The following is a 20809-nucleotide window of genomic DNA, read 5'->3' on the forward strand; positions in this document are numbered from 1 at the left end:
ATAAATAAAATCTTTAAAAAAACTAAAAAATAAAAAAATCTTTAAAAAATAATATGTTATTTAACCCAGTATATTCAAAATATCATTTCAACATTTAAATCGGGTATTTTTCATTTGTAGCACATTTCAGTTTAGACTAGCCACATTTGAAATGCTCGGTAACCATATATGATGGCTAGTGGCTACTCTATAGAATAGCTCAGGTTAATAGAGTTTATTTAATGAGGTGACTCTTGGGTATGCTAATTTCCTACTCATACCCTGTATTGAACTACTTAGAAGATTCAGGTATGCACTTTCCACTTTGACACTCATGCCTTTGGCTTTATAGTTCTTACTACCTAGAATAGCCTTCCATGCCTTGACTATTTTGTAAACTCTTACTCTACATAGGTAGGCATTATAGTAGTTAAGTATATCAGCTTTTGGAGTCAGACACATATGCCCATGAAGCCCTTCTCCAGCTCTTGATAGCTTTATGTCTTGTGTCATAACGTCTCTAGTCCTTAGGTTCCTTGCATGTAAAAGGGAAAATAATCATACGGATGCTGTCAGGATTAAACTAAATAATGTAGATAGAGTACTTAACACAATGCCTAACCCAAACAATTCCTCAACAAATAGCTTATTACTATCATTGTCAACTATTACAAATACACATATATTTTAGTATAGTACATGGATATATTATTGTGCAGTGGTGGCAGATAGATTTTGGTTCTAATCATGGTTTAACCTCTTAATTCCTCTGTAGCCTGTGTAAGTTATTTAATCTCTCTGAGCCTGTTTCTTTATTTAAAATGTTAACAATACCCACTTCATAAGCTTGTTGTGAGGATTAAATATGTGCTAGGCAACTAGTTCAAGAAACAATATTCAGTAAAGGTTACATTTTTTCAGGGCACCTGGGTGACTCAGTCAGTTGGGTGTCTGCCTTCAGCTCAGGTCATGATCCCAGGGTTCTGGGATCGAGCCCCACATTGGGCTCCCTGCTCAGCGGGGAGCCTGCTTCTTCCTCTCCTGCTCCCCCTGCTAGTGCTCTCTCTCTCTCTGTCTGTCAAATAAATAATCTTTTAGAAAAATTTTACATTTTTCCCCTGGGAAGATAACTTTTATAAGCTTCATTAAAAAATATATATATCTATTAAATATGAATATAATCATATTGTAAAAAGAAATATGTAATAAGAAATTTATAAGAAAAAATAATTTGTAAAAAGAAATAATGCATAAATTGCAGAATGTAAGGATTATAAATAAAATATGATGTGTATCTGGCACAGTAGCTAATACAGTGTAGACACTCAATAAATGATAGCAAGTATTGCCTCTCTTTATCCTTCAAGACTAAGCTCAAATGCCACTTTCTTGGGTGAAGCCTTTCCTAAACTTACCAAGAATTGATTTCTCTTTTCTCATAGTACTTTATATTGACCTTTGTCATAGTCTTCAAAATACATAAACATACTTCCTCTCTGGGCTGAGAGCCCTTTGAGGCCAAACATTTTTTAATTCATCTCATTTCATTTCAAGCATTCAGCATAGTGCCTGACACTTACTTGGTAATTGCTTACCTGAGTTTATTGATACACTCCTGAGAAGTATACACATCAGTATTTGGGGAAGAAATAATAGCATAGTGATTAAAATCAGGGACTTTAGTGTTAGATTCTTGAGATCAAATTTAAACTGCCATTTGTAAGTTGTGGGTCATTGAGTAACTTGTTTAATCTGTTCTGGTCTCTCTTTCCTCACCTGCAAAACAAGAAAACACCAACCTCCTAGAATTTAAACAAGGCATGTATGAGGTATCATCTTTAAAGCACTTAGCCTAATTCCTGGCACATAAAAAATGGTCTGTATAGAGTGTATGCGAATTTGCATGTATGTAAATTTGCAAAGTAAAGTGAAAAATACTTTGCAACCTGGGTGGCATACTGTTGTGTAATTCAGAAATTTGCAAGGACAGCTCTATCCTCATACCAAAACAATTGCTTATTCACTGCTTTGCTGACTTTTTTTTTTTTTTTGCCTTTTCTCTTAATTTTTGGATGGGCATTATTTATAAAGCTAAAGCATATTTTTAGAGCTAATGAAGAAACTATGAATTGAAGTTAAAAAATATTTCAGTGTTCTATGGTGAAATTTGTTAAACCAGAAAAATAGAAAGGTCTTTCATTAAGGTCATTTTCTAGCAGGACTCTCTGCTTTTCTGAATCTCTCAGGAGAAGTAATAGGTTAATTAAGAATTGACACTTTTTTTTTTTAAAGATTTTATTTATTTATTTGACAGAGATAGAGACAGCCAGCGAGAGAGGGAACACAAGCAGGGGGAGTGGGAGAGAAAGAAGCAGGCTCATAGCAGAAGAGCCTGATGTGGGGCTCGATCCCATAACGGCAGGATCACGCCCTGAGCCGAAGGCAGACGCTTAACCGCTGTGCCACCCAGGCGCCCCAACAATTGACACTTTAAAGATTTTATTTATTTTTTCGAGTGAGAGGGTGTGTGTGTGCACGTGCGCCTGTGTGCACATACACGAGCTGGGTGGGGGAAGGATCAGAGAGGGGAGGAGGGAGAGGGAGAAGGAATCTCAAGCAGACTTCCTGCTGAGCGTGGAACCTGACTCAGAGCTGGATCCCACAACCCTGAGATCATGAGTTGAGCTGAAACCAAGAGTTGGACACTTAACTGACTGAGCCACCCAGGTGCCCAACAATTGACACTTTACAACAGAGCACATCAGGGAAAATATTACATGAGGGCTATGAATAAAACATTTTATAGGAAGATTCCTGATATTTTCCCTTCATGTCCTTAAGGATTTTAGACATCAAGAGAATGCATTCTGTATCATCTAGGGAAATTTTAGGTCAAGTTTGTATTTATTTAAGAAGAAAACCCTAATTGCCCTTAGAATTTCTATTTCCATAGTATGGAAGACTTTTATCCAAATAAAAATCATGGCCCTGACTCTGGAATTGGAAGTGATAATGGAGAGAAACGATTATCTACAACAGAAGTGAGTCTTTTCTATTGCTGATATTTTATTTTAAAATTTTGTTAGAGTTTTGAAATAGGTAGACACTTGCACACACTTGATATATTTTGCTTAAAAATATCATTATTACATTTTATGACTTCAAGTGAAAAAAAGGACATGCACATTTTTAGAAGCAGAGCAGTAACTTAACATATTAATTTTTGGTTTGAGAACTGGAGATGTAAAGCAGATATTCTACGTGTCCTATGTGAAATTAAAGCAACTTAATCCTATTCTATGTTTAAAATGCCTCATTTGTACTTTGTGCTTATTTCTTTCAGCCATCAGATGATGACACAATCAGCCTTCACTCTCAAGTCTCAGAATCAAATAGAGAGCAGACATCAAGAAATGACAGTCACACAATAGGAAGTAAACCTGATTCTCAGAAAGGTAATTCATATGGTGTCTGCTATTTTTATTTCATGTATATTGTCCTTATTAAAAATGCATTTTGAAAAATTATAGTATCTTCAGCCAATTCTTTTACTGAGAAAATCAACTTTTTCTAAACGATACGGTATGAAAACACACTGTTTACTATTTATGTTTTCTAACAAATATTAATCTATACTTAGACCAAGAGGTGTATGATTTTATTGACCCCAACACAGAAGATGTAGCAGTTCCTGAACAAGGAGATGCACATATTGGGTCATATGTCTCTTTCCTTAAGGTAAAGAAAACTTTGAACAAATACTAATAACATATTTTCTTTGATCTCACAAAAGTACACCACACAGATTTAAAATTATAACTTTCTTTTATATAAGGGGAAAGAAAAAGGTCCTGAGAAATCTCAGAAAAATGAAGAATTGGGAGATGAAAAAAGGTAAGCACACAGGAATTCTCGAATTGAAATGTTACTTATACATGAAATATTTGTTAGGTATTCCTACTTGAAAGAGTACTTTGAAAAAATAGAATTTTTGGTTCATTTACCTGTTATGTTTCAATAGTTAATTTGTAAGTATTTCATTTGCCTGCATTCCTCAAGTAAACTGAAAAGTAGAGTAAGCAATTAAGCTGAATGTTATATACATTTTCCCCACCTCCCAGAAGTATAATTCTCCTATTATCATTACCAAGGAGAACTGTACTTTCGCATACATTGCTTCATTTGATCTCTTTAGCATTTCTTTAAAATAGATGATTTTGTGCATTATTTGGCCAATAAGGAAACAGACCTGGAGTTTCAAGTGTCTGGACTCAGGTGTTCCAACTCTTGGTCTAATATAATACACTTTCCATTTCATCAGACTGGTTATAGTAATTTTAAGGGTATTTACCTCTGTATTTATTAAAATCATTTCACTTTGATCTTTTCTGTATCGTTTATCTTACGAAATAATGGAATATGACTTGACGTATTCAGTCACTCCATAAAGTTGCTTCGTAGCTGCAGGAAGGAAGGATGGAAGGAAGGAACATTTGTTGAATGCCTACCATGTACCAGGATCTGTGCTATGTGATTTCCCATGTTTCTTATTTATTTATTTTTATTTTTAAAAAATTTTTTTACAGTTTCAAATTTTTTTTTTTAGTGGTCTCTACACCCATCATGGGGCTCAAACTCATGACCCCGAGATCAAGAATAGCATGCTTTTCCAACTGAGCCAGCCAGGTGCACCAAAGATTTTTTTTTAAGTTTTATTTATTTAAGTAGTTTCTGCACCCAACATGGGGCTCAAACTCATGACTGCACAATCAAGAGTCATGCTCTTCCAACTGAGCCAGCCGGGTGCCCCTCATTTTTCTTATTTAATCTTCACTAAATCCTACAGGGTTGGTACTGTTCCTATTTTTACAGATGAGGAAGGGGAAGCTTGGAGACTTATATAAAGTCTCTTGCCTAGAACCACTTAGATAGTATCCACTAGAACCTAGGGTGTAAACCTAGCTCTCTCTGATCCCTAAGCTTTTCTCTTTTCTCTACATTGTGCTTCCTCCAGTGACCTCATTGGTAACTTTTTAATCAGTCATGAATTAGTCATCTCTGGTGCCCCATAAGGTGGTACATTGCTTTGTCTTGGACTCTTTATATTTCATTTTTCTCTTACTTTCTCACCTTATCTCATGAAGACAGTTCCATTAACTTGAGTGTCACAGTGGTATACAAGATATGGTCAAGATACAAAATCTTAGGATTTGATACTGTGTTTTAAATGAAATACCTTTGGGATAAAATTACTAGAGTTTGGAGAACAACTTATTTAAAAATTCCTTTGTTCTCTTTGAATGATTAAAAATTACATATTTTAATGAGCATTTTCCTGCAAATTTGCCAATGTTACTTGGACCTATTTTCCATTTCTTTTACTAAAACATTTTACATGGAGATTTTGAACATCATGATGAATAAACTGATAAAAGTAGGGTGGTTTAATAAAATTTTCATAATATTAGATATTTATAAAGACAGACGTATTAGAGCTTTGCAGTTCTTATTACACTCAAGACTGGGGAGTATGCATTGTTAAATTACACATTTCAGAAATTACAAAATGATAATACAGTTTACTTTGTTAGCCATTAATGATATTAATATCACCAGTATGGTACATTTCCTATTGAGTAGAAGATATGTTTTTATATTCCTTAAATATTCCTTATTTCTTATTTTAATATTTTAAATACAGGGACATTAGGATTTTAGCTTTTCATAGTGATATTAGAAATGAATAAATGGTTTCTATTTCTGGAAGCTGGCATAAAATATCATCTGCTGTACATTTTGGATAACCATGTTTGTGTCACCTTTCAGACTTGGGAAAGAACAGTTACTTGCAGAGGAAGAGGATGATGATTTGAAGGAAGTAACTGATTTGAGGAAAATAGCCGCTCAGTTATTGCAGCAAGAGCAGAAGAACAGGTATTTTTTTCAGTAATGAGATTTAAATAGGCAGACTTTATAATCATTAAATGATTATTCAAAGATTATCAAATGAAGTTTCCAGTAAACAATAGGACCATCTTAAGGTCTATGTCAAGGGACTAACTACTAAAAGACAATAGGAAATAATTAGGAGAGACCTGTAAAATTACGTACTTACACTCACATAGTCCTTTTATTTAGATATGGTGTAGATATCTCTTTTTTATTCCTGTGCACTAAGTAATAATAACTGATTTATTTGTTGATATTCATTTTAGCTCACAATAGCATTAGATACATCGTAAGTGGTTCCCCCCAAGTACATGTTTGTGTATGTAGTGCACTTTTTATCAGATTCCAGATTACTTGGGATACGTGTAAACTCCTTAGAATTGAGTGGGGTTTTATAATGGTTGATTAAATCAGCATGAATTGAAGGTCATAGGTTCACTTTGGACTGTTCCTTGGTCAATGACTATTTCTCCCTCTGGCTAGGCTTTCTCCAAATACATGCCATTGGCAATAAGGAAGATGTATGAATGAGTATAAAATCAGTGACAGTCCATTTTCAATACAGGAGAAGATTGCTGTGCTGTTGAGCGTCAGCTGTTATTCCATCTTCATGTACCGAGAGTACTGCATTTATAGTTTCGAAATAATAAAGAATATTCGAGTGTTTTTTTGTTTTGAGAAAATTAAAAGAATAATTTTGGTACGTTAACATGGGTAGCTAATAAGTATTTTACTTCTCTTAACCAAAACAATAAATGTTTGTGGGTCACATGAACATGTTTTGGAACGTTTAAAATTTAAGTACAGTGGCATTTGCTCTTAGATATGCTTTGAAAAATAATTACTATTGAAACTTATCAAATTGCAAATGTCTGCTTTTAAGGGCCACTATTTTTAAAAAAATAATTACTAAATATCCTTTTTTGTACAGCTACTACATTTATAGAACTAAAAACCATACTAGAAAATATCACTCCTCTTTATCCCTTCTATATCTAATGTATCCACATTCCCAGTTCATGTTGTTTTTCTACCATAACTTTCTTTCACCCTTTTCTTTGAAATTTATTTTCTAATCTTTTCCTATGATTCATTTCTAATTGGCCTTTTTTAGTGTTGGCTACTTGTGAGGTTATGTATGTTTTTCTTCCTCCAATATAATCAAAGTATTGGTCGCCCCCATGGTTTAAGAGGTTCGATGAAGCAAGCCACCACCTGCTCTGTGTAGCTTAAAAAATAGTTGAGTTTCTGTCTCTTCTACCCAAAGGTGAAATAATTGTATTTATCATTATGGGCAGAGGATATTGATTTTAAAAGAACCCACAGCAATTTTTATTTCTCTGATTATGTTAAGTATAATATTTGAGTGTATAATTTTAGATTTTAACAATGTCATATATATCATTTCTATATTTTTCAGTTTTCTACTATTTTTCATCTATTCCTATAACTTGAATTATTCTTTTTAGCTTAGAAACAACATCAAATGATGTTTCATAGGTTTTATTTTTGTGATAGTTTTGTAATCTGTACAAAATAGCGCCTAGCACTGTGCCTTGTACATGGTAGGTACTCAGTAATACTGTTATTAGTTAATTGATTGCTGGAAGATGAGTTTAACAAATTTAAAGCTAATAGCAACCATTTATTTAGTTATGTTCTTTCTAAATAACTTATTTTTTTAGATGTATGCAAAAGTAATTTCTCTATCTCTGATGTTTCTCTTCATCAGCCTTTTCAGATGTTAGCACATATGAATATAGATCTTTTAAGATAAATATTAATATGCAGTGACATTAACGTAATAATTATGACTTATTTTGGAAGGCCTTAAAATATTTATGATATCTGGTCATAATGTAAGGAGCACATTTTACTGTTAAAATCTATAATTTATAGACAATTTAAATTAGATCCTTGGCCAATTCTGTTCTGTTAATGGCTGAACTTAAACTGGTCTCAGAATTTTTGTATGCTGAATGTAGTATTTTCTCCAGTAAATAATCTCTTCCCTTCTTCTAAAGTATATTGCTGTTGCTCACATCTCGTAGATGTAGATAATTAAAATTTTTGTTTGCTGTTGCACAGTACTCGATTTGAGTGAGTCCAAAAAAATCAAAAGTAAACTTCTATAAAGTTATATCCATCCCTTAGAGGATTTGGTGTTAATTGTACCTTTCCTGGTTACAGATTTTCTCTTTCACACTGTATTGTGTTTTAGATTCCAACTTTATTAATGAAGAATTTGAAATGCTATTTAAAATTGCAAGTCAGGGATGCCTGTGTGGCTCATTTGGTTAATAACATGCCTGATTCTTGATTTCGGCTCAGGTCGTGATCTCAGGGTCGTGAGACTGAGCCCCGTGTCAGGCTCCATGCTCAGGGTGGAGTCGGCTTGAGATTCTTTCTCCCTGTCCGTTTGCCCCTGCTTATGTGCATTCTCTCTCTCTCTCTCTCTCTAAGTAATAAATCAATAAAATCTTAAGATAAAATAAAATTGTAAGTCAATCAGGAGTTATAACATTTCGTTTTAGGTTTTAACACAGTCATTGTAATGTTTTTGCTTGTTGTTTGTCTTGATTTAAAATGATTTATGTGGAGTAAGATTACCTTCGCATAACAGAAAGTACCACCTAGAACTCCTGCTCTGACTGTATGCTACTTAACTGTTATTTAGCTAGCTGCTAGTTGAAGGTAAATGTAGTGTTAGCTCTCAGCTGAAAGAAGCAATGCATGTACTCCCAAATTAGAGACAATTAAAAAAACTGCTTAGATTGAGTTCAGTGATGATTTTCTTAAAGCAGTTTTGCCAGTTGTTTAGTTCATACTATTCTTAAAAGTGTCTTTTATTCTTTAAGCAAGTTTATACTAGTACTTGGTGGATGAAACTACTCTAGGAAAATAACAAGAGGGTATTGCACAGAATTAATAATGAAAAGGGGTGGGAAAGGAGATGAAATAAACTATCAGGTAGATAACTCACAAGTGTTCAGAGTCTGAAGGCCAGTTTTTAGAAGACTGCTCCCTCTTTGTCTGAGATGCATAGATTAAGCTACTTTGTTTCGAGAGTTTATTGTTGAGTTTTTAGAAGCTAATCTTTACCCCCCCCTTGTTAAAGTACTGGATTATTTCTACTTGAATTTGAGTGTATTAAGTCCCTCTGAATCAGTGAAGCTCCCTATATTAAAATAGCTATTCTGTAAGTTTTTAATCTTCACTGTGATTTGGGAAATTTAAAATAATTATCTTAAAAAATTATCTTAATGTTCTATTCTAAATTATTTAGCTAATTTTTCAAATTTCCACCGACCCTCTTACCTAATTATTAGGAAATAACTACTGTTCTTTCTCTTTTTTTAAAAGATTTTATTTATTTTGGGGGGGAGGGACAGGAGGATAGGGAGAGAGAGATATTCTCCAGCAGACTCTGCGCTGAGCGTGGAGCCTGACATGGGGCTCAATCCCATGACCCTGAGATCATGACTGGAGCTGAAATCAAGAGTTGGACACTTAACTGACTGAGCCACCCAGGTGCCCCCTGTTTGTTTTCTTATACAGATATTCTTATTATGTGGCTCAATAAGTTGATGTTTAGCTGGCTTCTTAAAATTTGTGTGGTTATCATCATAAAGAAAAGATTACGATATACGTGGGCTTTTGCAATGAATAGCTTAAGTTGACTGGTTCCCATTGCATGTTCATTCCTGCTAACTTGTGTAGTATTTTCTAATATGTATTTCTTTTTAATAATTATTTTATTTGCTGTTAAGTGTGTTCTGAGAGTTTTCACTTATTGACGAAAAATGTGCTTTTTAGTACTATGTAATATGGCTAAATAAAAAAGTAATTTTGAAAAGTTATATTGAAGTATAATTAAGGATCATGGAAAGGAAAATCACATTTTGGGAAGTTTATTATTTTGGTTTAGAATTATAGAAATTATATACATAACCTATTTTATGTGATTTTTTTTTCTGATCCTATATATGAATATTCCAGTTTGAGGAGCATCATGTTAACTTCTAGCTTGTTATAACTAATGAGGTGGTTCTTTCAACCCTTGAAATCTATCCATTCTTTCTTTTCTGCTTGCCTTACTAATGACTTCCCTGTCCTCTTCCAAAACATCTTACTTCTCCCATCTTTTGGTTTGGTTGATGTACGGGAAATGTGAATACAGATGGAGGCCTTTGTGTTATAGAGCATCATTCAGTGAAAAATTCTTCCAGAGGACCAGAGCAGCAGGACATGCATCAAGGTATCTCGAGTTTGTGGAAGCCTTAAGTATTAAGGGCCAGGTTGGTGCAGCTGAATTTTGTAGTCATTTACTTAAAATATAGTACTAGTAACTGGGTTAGGGAAATGTGTTAATAATCTAGAATAGATATTTAGATAAAGTAGATGTTTATTTTGACTCTGAGTATCACAGAGTAAAACATTAAATATCCTTGTACAAACGAACTTTTACATAGGGGAATTCTCAAGTATATAAAATACATTTTATAGGTAAGTGGATCTCAACTTTGTTTTTCTTTCTGCTCCAATATGATTCATACACAACAGTAATCACAATGTTAGTAAGTGTGGTTTGAGGAGAATTCAGAATTTACTGTAGTGAGGGCATTGTAGTTTGATCCCTTCACCTCCCACTGTTAATAATTCTGACATTCACCCCTCAGGACAGTTCTCACAGTTACGTCTCCTTTTTTTGTTTGTTTGTTTGTTTTTGTTTAAAGATTTTATTTATTTATTTGACAGAGAGAGAGAGACAGCCAGCGAGAGAGGGAACACAAGCAGGGGGAGTGGGAGAGGAAGAAGCAGGCTCCCAGTGGAGCAGGGAGCCCGATGCAGGGCTCGATCCCAGAACGCCGGGATCACGCCCAGAGCCGAAGGCAGACGCTTAACGACTGTGCCACCCAGGCGCCCCAACGTCTCCTTTTTTAAAATCACTCTTTAAAGATGTATTTCTTCCTAATAGTCTTAGATAGTTTTTACCTTTGTTCTTTTGCATTTCGGGATCAAGTGCAATTTTAGTATATGTCCATACTAAGAAGAGTAAAGGTGTCATTAATCTCAAAATTGTTTGGTGCAAAGCCACGCTGCTTTGCCTGTGATACTTGTCCTTTGCTCCTCACTATGATAGCCTCCTAGGGAGGCTTTAATCCGTCCAAGCTAGTGAGGAAACCGGGGTAACGGAGATTGGTTTCTTTAGACTAACCAGCTGTCTGTAATTACCAGCTTATCGTTAGCTTGTGATATCTTCCAGTAGTAAATATGTAGTCTTAATTTTAAATTATTTTCTCCTCTGTTATGATAGTTGACATCCAAAGGTTTTTGAATAAAAGACATATTTTATTCCTTGTAAGACTAAACTTTAAAATTGGAAAGTAAGTTACATTTAAATCTATAGTAAATAGACAAATATTAAGAACTGTTAAATATGTTAGTGACTTATGTTAAAGAAAGTTATTCATTTCTTTTTGACTTAGAGATTAATACTTAGAATTCTATAAAATTATGGACAAGTAGTTCTCTCATGATGGTTTATCGTTCTTCTTTTTTGTTTTCTTCAAATACCATTTCATTTGGATATTAAAAGTGTAATAGAACTCTTAAATATGTTAGTGACTTATGTGAAAGAAAGTTATTAATTCATTACTTTTGACTTAGAGGTTAATACTTAGAATTCTATAAAATTATGGACAAGTAGTTCTCTCATGATGGTTTATCGTTCTTTTTCTTTTTTGTTTTCTTCAAATACCATTTAATTTGAGTATTAAAAGTTTAATAAATGTGAGCTTTTTCTTTAAAGAATTGAACTTTAACATGGCTTTACATTTAGAATTAAGATTTGTTATTTGGCTTTTGGCAAAATGGTCATCAGTTACATCAGCATAACTCGTGTCATTTGCTGTGCTGGGAAAATGAAATCAGTCATGCTGGCACCTAAACAATCTGCATCTGTTTATTTTCTGTCTCAGCCAAAAGTTAGATATACACAGGGCAATAGCATGGTTAGAAGATAACCCAGGCCTCAAGAAAAGGTTTATGAAAGAAGATGCGTGGAAGAGTTGATGAGCTTCATTCCTTCATAATAGCCATGGGCATTAGATCTAAATAATATGTAAACATTGTTTTCTAGCAGAGATCTTCATGGACCAGATGCAGTTTATTATGGAGATCTTTTATATCATGTGTAAACACTTTTCCCTTTAATGTATTTTGGAATTAATGTATTGATTTACTTCTAGGATTCTTAATCATTCAACTTCTGTCCCAAGAAACAAGCCAAAACAAACTGTGGAATGCGAAAAGAGGTATAAAAATATTTTAGTCCTTATATTTAATATTTTATAATGAAACGTGATTCTCTAACAGTGATGTTCCCATATGTGGGCTTTAATTGAATAAATGGTATAGATTTAATGTAACTAGATAATTTAATGAAGAAATGTGTTCTAGCGCCAGTTAAATTCACTTTTGATATAAACAAATTAAAAAATGCTGATCTCTTTTTGTGCTCATACCTGCATTTTGTTGTAATTATAGAAGCATTTATTTATTTATTAACTCAGCAAACCATTTATTGTATCACCATTACTGCTGGGAATAATGTTTCTTCAATATTGTTTTCGTTCTCTGTTGTCATTCACTTTTTTATTTCATTTCAATTGGGTTTTTCTAAATTTTTCTATATGAATACAGGGTCTAAGTTAATATATATGAATTCCAGAGAACTAGAAGACCTTGAAAGTTTCTGTTTATCTTTTTGGCAGTTTGAAAATTTGCATCAGGTTCACTTCCTGGGTCATTCCTGCAAGAGTGTAAAGGTGCAAGGCTGGGGGTAGGGTGGGTATATATGTATACACAGAGAGAATTAACATTTCTTGAATGCTTGTTTTATGCAAACTGTTGTGAGTGGGTCTTATCTCATTTAATCCTCATAATAACTCTATACAGTTGTTTCTGTTGGTACCCCCTTTTGTAAGGGAGAAAACCGAGGCTCAGAAATTACCATAATTTGTCACGCAGCTAGTAAGTGGTACAGTGAAGATTCAAGCCCAGGTTGTCTGGTTCCAGAACCCCAAGTCTTAACATATGGTAACAAGAACATTTTGCTTCCTTGAGATTCACACATCCCACTGATATCTTTTCCTGGATACCTCACAGTCTAAACTGAACTTATTTTTTCCCAAATTTATTTCTTCTCCTATATAGTTTGCCTGAGTGAATGTGCAGTCACCTAAGTCAGCAAGTTTGAAATCATCGGAAACTTTTCTCTCTTATGTACCCCTCCCAATCTAGTCAGTCACAGAAAATTATAGTTTCTTTTTTATTTTTGTTTTAATTTTTTTTTTTTTAAGATTTTATTTATTTATTCGACAGAGATAGAGACAGCCAGCGAGAGAGGGAACACAAGCAGGGGGAGTGGGAGAGGAAGAAGCAGGCTCATAGCAGAAGAGCCTGATGTGGGGCAGACACCCAACCGCTGTGCCATCCAGGCGCCCCTGTTTTAATTTTTTAAAAAGATTTTATTTATTTATTTGAGAGAGAAAGAGAGCGCACAGAGGGAGAGTGAGAGGGAGAAGCGGACTTCCCACAGAGCAGAAAGCCTGAGATCATGACGAACTGAAGGCAAAAGCTTAACTGACTAAGCCGCCTGGGTGCCCGGAAAATTATAGCTTCTTAACATTACTTGCATCTCTCTCAACTTCTCCATTCTTAGCACAGTCGTGTTGGTTTAGGTCCCATTCTTTTCCTCCTGGATTACTGCAACAGTCCCCAGACATATCTCCATTCTTCACTTTTGTCTACCTTTAAGTTTGTCTTCTGCACTGATATGAGTGATGGTTCTAAAACCGTCTAACTGTGTGACTGCCATTTATTATCTTCTACAGGTTCTTTATCACTTCAGGATAAAGCTGAAAATGCTTAATTTCACCCGTAAGATTGAAGTGAGTTTCTGCCTACCTTAAACATTATCATGCACTCTTCCACTGGCACCTTTTGCTGTTAGGAACAGTACTTTTTTTCTTTATTCTATCATGGTTTCACATCTCTGTGTTCTATATCCTGGTTTTTCTACTGGGATTGCCCTTTCTTCTTTTTTTTCACTTAGTCTTTCAGAATTCAGTTCAAGTGTAAGGATGACTTTTTATACTCAAGTCTACAAACATTCCTCTACTCAAATTTCAATAATTGGATATAACCCACTCCCTCCCTTTTTGAATACTGATTCTGTTATCTTATATATTTGCTCTCCTTAAAGTTTGTGTTACTACTTTCCCCCCCTCACTTCCTTTCATTCCCATCTTGAGCTTCTTCCCCAGGTTCCTAATATTCTCTTGAGAAAGACCTAATTGCCCAAACCTCAAAAGTGTGATATCTAATCCTGGCCTCTCTGTCATATAACTATTACTTCTACTTTTCTCATTTTCAAAACAATCACTCTATTTTTTCTCTAGAAACAATAATGTAGCTTTATTGTTGAAAAATTGTAAAATTTAGCAAACACACAAAAAAATAAACAAACAAATAAATATCACTTATTATCTCACTCTCCAGAGATAATAAGTCATAGTATTTTGGTATTTTTCCCTTTAGACCCTTTTTCTGTCTGTGTGCATGAATATTTGCACGTGCATGTGTGTACATATATATACACCACAAAGTTGTATAACCCGTTGCCTACTCAGCACCTCCACTTGGATATATAATAGGCATATGAAACTTATCTTTCCAAAACCACACTCTTAATCACTTGTTGTACCTCTTAATTTGTTTTTCCTGTATTTTTCCCATTTCAGAAAATGTCAACTCATCCTTAGAGTTGCTCAGCTCAAAAACCTCAGTCAGCCTTAACATGTCACTTTCTTTCACATGCCGTATCTAATCCATTAGCAAATCTTGTAGACTCTATCTACAAAATATACCCCGAATCTGATGACGTCTTACCACCTCCACGCCTACCACCCTAGCCCTTGCCATGTCTTTTTAAAATTTTTTAAAATTTTATTTTTATTGTTTATTTTTATTATTTTTACTCTTTTTTTCTTCTAAGTTTTTATTTAAATTCAAGTTACTTAACAGGTGGTGTAATATTGGTTTCAGGAGTAGAATTTATTGATTCATCACTTCCGTACAACACGCAGTGCTCATCACAAGTGCCCTGCTTAATACCCATCACCCTAGTAGTCCATCCCCCCCCCACCTCCTCTCCAGCAACCCTCAGTTTGGTCTCTGATATTAACAGTTTCTTATGGTTTGCCTCCCTCTCTGTTTTCCTCTTGTTTTATTTTTCCTTCCCTTCCCCTATGTTCATCTGTTTTGTTTCTTAAATTTCACATACAAGTGAAATCATGTATTTGTCTTTCTCTGACTGACTTATTTCAGCTCTACCCATCTCTTAACTTCAGTTATTAAAATAGCCTCCCAACAGGTCTCCTGCCCTTGCTTTCCTTTAGTCTGTTTTTCAAAAAAGCATCAGATTGGTATTTTTTGAAACGTAAGTCAGATCATGTCACTCTTCATAATTCTCTAATACTGCCCATCGCATTTGGAATAAAAACTAGAGTCCTTTAAGGACTTACAAACCTCTGCATTATTTGGCTCCCTCCTGTCTTCCTCTCTTGCCTGGGTCTTCCCGGTCCTGCTTGGTTAGTTCTTCTGTAGCTATACTGGCCTCCTTGTTGAATCTCAATACACCAGGCATTTCCTGCTCCCTCAAGACTTTGCCTCTGCCTGGAATGATTTCCCCCCAGATAACCACATGGCTTATTCACTTGGGGTCAGGTTTCTGCTCAAATTTCACTTCATCAGCAAGGGGTTCCCTGGGCAACTTAAATAAAAGAGCATGCCTCCCCCACTTCTTTGTCCTTCATCCCATACCTTGTTTTATTTTTCTCCAAAGAACTTAATACCCTCTGACAGTCTAAATTTATACTTTTTTTTAACATTTGGCATTCTGAGTATATACTTCTTTATTTGTTTACTGTTTGTCTTTGCGGCCACACCACCCCCTTAGCACACTACAATGTCGGTTTTTTCAGTTATTAAGAAAAGACTATTGAAATCTCCAGGACTAATTGGGGATTTGGCTTTGAAGTTCTATCATTTTTCCTTCATATATTCATATATTCTGTGTTAGATACATAAATGTTTAGGACTGTAGTGTCCTCTTGGTGAATTTATACCTTTGTCATTTTGAAATGACATTTTTTATATTTATAAGTCTACTTTTCTGATATTGTGTAGTCATCTCAGCTTTCTTTTGATTAGTGTTAACATGATAGATACATCTTTCTCCATCCTTTTATTTTTAACCTACTTGTGTTTTTGTGGAGAAAGTGGGTTTCTTGTCTTTAGCATATGGTAGCACCTTCCTTTTTTATTTAATCTGACAATCTTTTAATGGCAGTGTTAATTTTGTTTATATTTAATGGAATTATTGATATTAATGGATTTAAATCTACCATCTTCTTCTGTGTTTTTGTCTTATCTATTCTTTATAGCCATCTTTCCTCTTTTTAATTTTATTTTAAAATTCCTGTTTATGGCTTATTAGCTATAATTTTTTGTTATCGTACATTAGTGATTATTTTAGGGTTTAACGTATAGTGTTTAACTGGGATGCCTGGGTGGCTTAGTCGGTTAAGTGTCTGCCTTTGGCTCAGGTCATGATCCCAGGGTCCTGGGATCAGCCCCACATCAGGCTCCCTGCTCAGCGGGGAGCCTGCTTCTCCCTCTGCCTGCTGCTCCCCCTGCTTTTGTGCTTGCTCACTGTTTCTCTCTCTCTCTGACAAAAATACATAAATAAAATTTAAAAAATATAGTGTTTAGCTTATTGCAGTCTACTTTCAAGTGCTATTATGCCATTTCACATATTGCATAACTTTACAGCAGTATACTTCTGTTTCTTCCCTTTTGGCTTCTGTGGTGGTGTTGCTGTATGTTTTACTTAGATACATGTTATAAACCCCATAATACATTGCTATTATTTTTGCTTTAAAGAGTCAATTATTTCTTTAAAGAGATTTAAATAATCAGAATAATGTCTTTTATCTTTCCTCCCTTAGTTACCATCTCTGCTGCATTCCTTCGTGTAGCTCTGTATTTCCATGTATAATTTTCTTTCTACCTGAAAGAGAAACTTTAACCCTACTTTTATTACTGGGCCACTGGTTTTCAATCCTTTCAGCTTCTGTATGAGAAAGTCTTTGTTTCACCTTCATTTTTGAAAGCTATCTTTGCTGATACAAAATTCTAGGTTGACATTTTTGTTTTCTTTCGGTACCTTAAAGAGTTTTTTCCACTGTCCTCTGGATTGTGTGTGTGTGTGTGTGTGTGTGTGTGTGCGTTTTAATGAAAATTCTGTTGTCAATGTTTGTTTCATAGGACCTAATGTGTCTTTTCTCTCTGGCTGCTGTTTACATTTTCTACTTATTATTTGTTTTTAAGTAATTTGATTATCATGTATCTTGGTGTAGTTTTCCTCATTTTTCTTTTGCTTGGAGTTCTTTGAGCTTCTCAAATTTGTGGTATTATTGATTTCATGAAATTTGAAAATTTGGGGCCCTTATTTCTTCAAATATCTTTTCTGTCCCCTGACCTATTCTTCTGGAACCCCAATTATATTTATATTAGGCTACTTGAAGTTTCCCACCAATTGCTGACGTTCTGTTCAGTCCTCTTAAATATTTTTCTTTCTGTGTTTGATTTTTCTTTTTAAATGTTTTAAAGATTTTTATTTATTTGACAGAGAAAGAGCACAAGCAGGGGGAGTAGGAGAGGGAGTAGCAGGACCCCAGGATCATGACCTGAGCTGAAGGCAGATACTTAACTCACTGAGCCACCCAGGCCCCCTCTATGTTTGATTTTTGATAGTTCTTTTACTAAGTCTTTATGTTCACTAATCACTTTTTTTAAAATTTTGTTTTTAAGTAATCTCCATACCCAAAGTGGGGCTCAAACTTACAACCCTGAGATCAAGAGTCTCATGCTGTACCAACTGAGCCAGCCAGGCACCCCTCTACTAAATGTCCAATCTACAGTCAATCCCATCCAGTTTATTTTTAATTTCAGATGTTGTACTTTTCATCTCTTGAAATTTGATTTTTATCTATTTTATGTCTGTTGGGTCTGTACTTAACATGTTTAGCCTTTTCCTCTAGCTTCCTGAACATTACCTGATTGAATTTTTGATTGAATGCTGGACATTGTGAACTTGACCTTCTTGGATGCTGGATTTTACAGTATTATTATAAATATATTTTTTTTAAAGGGGAAGTGTTTTTTTTGTTGTTTAAAGATTTTATTTATTTATTTGACAGAGACAGACAGACAGCGAGAGAGGGAACACAAGCAGGGGGAGTGGGAGAGGAAGAAGCAGGCTCCCAGCAGAGGAGCCTGATGTGGGGCTCGATCCCAGAACGCTGGGATTACGCCCTGAGCCGAAGGCAGATGCTTAACGACTGCGCTACCCAGGCGCCCCTATTATAAATGTTCTTGAACTTTGTTCTAGGATGTGGTTAAAATTACTTGGCGACAGTTTGATATTTCAGGGACTTGGTTTTATGACTTGTTATGTGGAATCAGGTGGCATTTACTGTGGGACCATATTTGGCCCCCTACTGGAGCAAGACTTTTCTTAATACTATAGCTGATGCCCCATGAACTATATGCTTTTCCAGTCTGGCTGATGGGAACTGGTATTATTTACTCATAGTCCTCTCTGGGTGGGAATTATTCTGTGTAATCTTTCTGGCAATTCATTCTTTTGCCTAGTGTAGTTTTCTCATACATATGATCAGGGCTCAGTACTCTGTTGAAAATCTTAAGAATGCTTCTGTAGAACTTTTAAATTCTTTCTGTGTGCATTGTTTTTTTCTCTATTACTTTGTTCTGTTAATTCCATCCATTTTTTTCACCCTGGCTCCCAGCTTTGTCTCCTCAATACAGGGAGCCCCCTCAGTCTTACTTTGGTTCCTCCTCTCTGGGCTAGAAGCCTGGAAACTCTTTTCCTGCAGCAACCTGATGCAGTTACGGGGTTTACCTTGTTTGTTACCCATCGTAAGGGATAAAATGACTTTTTTTCTTGCCTGATACTCAGTGTCTTGGAAAGCAGAGTTATATATATTTTGTTTGTTCTTTTAGTGTTTTCTGCCAGGTTATAAATCTGATCACTGTTATTCTATCTTGGCCAGACACAAAGTCTAATTCTTATATTTTGTGTATTTTGTCAATATTTAGTTTAATTGTTTCTTCCATATACCCCCTCTGCCCCAACATTTAAAAACTTACTGTCCATATTTTTCATATACTTATGTGATTTCATCTTTATTCATATTCAGATCTTTTAGTCATTAATTTTGGTATTTGATACGAGGTAAGGTATTTAGTTTTTTTCTTCCTCTTTTGCACCCTCTCTCCTCCTTTTTCTCACTCCCTGTCCTCCTCACCCTCTGTTTTTCTTTCTTTCTATGTCTGTTTTGTAATTGGTTAATCAGTTGTCTCAACACTATTTGCTATATAACCTATCATTCCTATGATGATTGTAAATTTCATTTTTTAAATCGTAAGTTGTTATATTTGTGGTCCCGTACTTGTCTTCCACTGGAAAAATCTATAAATTCTGGATCTAGTAGTAGTTAATTACTTTAATAGAATATATGCAATTTCCTAGTAGGAAAGTCCCCTTTATTATATAACTTTTCATAATCATTTATTCTTCCAAATTAACTTTGAAATTCTTTTATCAAATTTCCAAGACAAGCCCCAGAATACTTTGTTTTTTTTATTACAGTTTATTTCTGCTGTCAATTAATTTGAAGCAGTTATACCTATAATATGTAGTCTTTCTAAGAACTTTCCAGTTACTCAATTTCCTTACTAGACATTTGGTAGTTTGCTTTTTGTTTTGTTATGTTTTGTTTTGTTTTTTGAGAGAGAGAGAGCGTGAATGGGGGTTGGGAAACAGGGTTGGCGGCAGAGAGAGAGAGAGAGAGAGAGAGAGAGAGAATCCCAAGCAGGCTCCATGCTCAGCATTGAGGGTTCGATCTCACACCCCCAAGATCATGACCTGAGCCAAAATCAAGAGTTGGATGCTTAACTGATTGAGCCACTCAGGTGCCCCAACATGGGTAATTTTTTTCATGTAGGTCTTGTGCATGTCTAAGTTAAGTTTGTTCCTAGTATTTTTGCTTTTCCTTCCTTTTATGAACGAATTTTTTTCCTAATATATTTTATAGCTTGTTATAATTGATATATGAGAAAGCTATTAACTTTTGTATATTTTTTACAATTGGTAACTGTCTTTATTAATAATAATAGATTTTTTCCCCCTTGGATAATCATGTCTTCCATAAACTTTGAAAATTTGTTTCTTTCTCTTTAATTTTTAAATGTTCTTTTCTTACTGTGCAGTAGAGAAGTTCTACAACAGTGTTGAATAATAACAGCTCTTGTGGGCATTTTGTCTGTGTATTTTTGCCAGAGGAACTTCTTACCTAATGATAAAATGTGTGGTCTACTTTTCCTGACAAAAACAGATGAAAAGAATTTCTACCATAGCCCCTGTGTGTCAGAATGAAGGGTTAGGGTTTCATAATCTGTAATTCAATAGTCGAAAAGGAATTACTCCCCTAATCTCTTTGGCATTTAAACAAAATAAGTTTGTATAAAATTATTAGGTTTGTATTTGTTTTTTGTAATGATTTAATGTAATACACATTCTGTTTTTTCACTGTATGTCTAGGTATTACATTTCTTTTGGCCTCTAAAAAGTCCTTTGAGTAGTCCTTTGCATAGGATGATATTAAATAAACTCCTTTTGATGTTTTTTAAAGGAATAGAAGTGATTGGGAACTTAAATATGTTTTTGTCG

At 34.7% G+C, this 20809-nt stretch overlaps 1 protein-coding gene across 8 annotated transcripts in view; it reads left to right on the forward strand.

Annotated features, from left to right (window-relative positions):
* LRCH2 (leucine rich repeats and calponin homology domain containing 2) overlaps nt 1–20809 on the forward strand; it is a 115886-nt gene that overhangs the window by 48520 nt on the left and 46557 nt on the right. For 7 of the 8 annotated variants that reach the window (XR_015723447.1, XR_015723446.1, XR_015723445.1 and 4 more), the window contains exons 7-12: nt 2933–3020; nt 3323–3434; nt 3620–3717; nt 3815–3873; nt 5806–5913; nt 12180–12245. Coding sequence is in view for 4 of the 8 variants with exons in the window: in XM_087860223.1 (XP_087716349.1) it covers nt 2933–3020; nt 3323–3434; nt 3620–3717; nt 3815–3873; nt 5806–5913; nt 12180–12245 (531 nt within the window). In the remaining 4 variants the exon portion in view is untranslated. Of the gene's footprint in view, nt 1–2932; nt 3021–3322; nt 3435–3619; nt 3718–3814; nt 3874–5805; nt 5914–10096; nt 10187–12179; nt 12246–20809 lie in introns of all 8 variants that reach the window. The other variant, XM_087860226.1, reaches the window with a different exon arrangement.

The sequence above is a fragment of the Ursus americanus genome, chromosome X (genome assembly GCF_024610735.1).
Source record: "Ursus americanus isolate L20-20 chromosome X, mUrsAme1.1.p, whole genome shotgun sequence".
Classification (NCBI taxonomy): Eukaryota; Metazoa; Chordata; class Mammalia; order Carnivora; family Ursidae; genus Ursus; species Ursus americanus.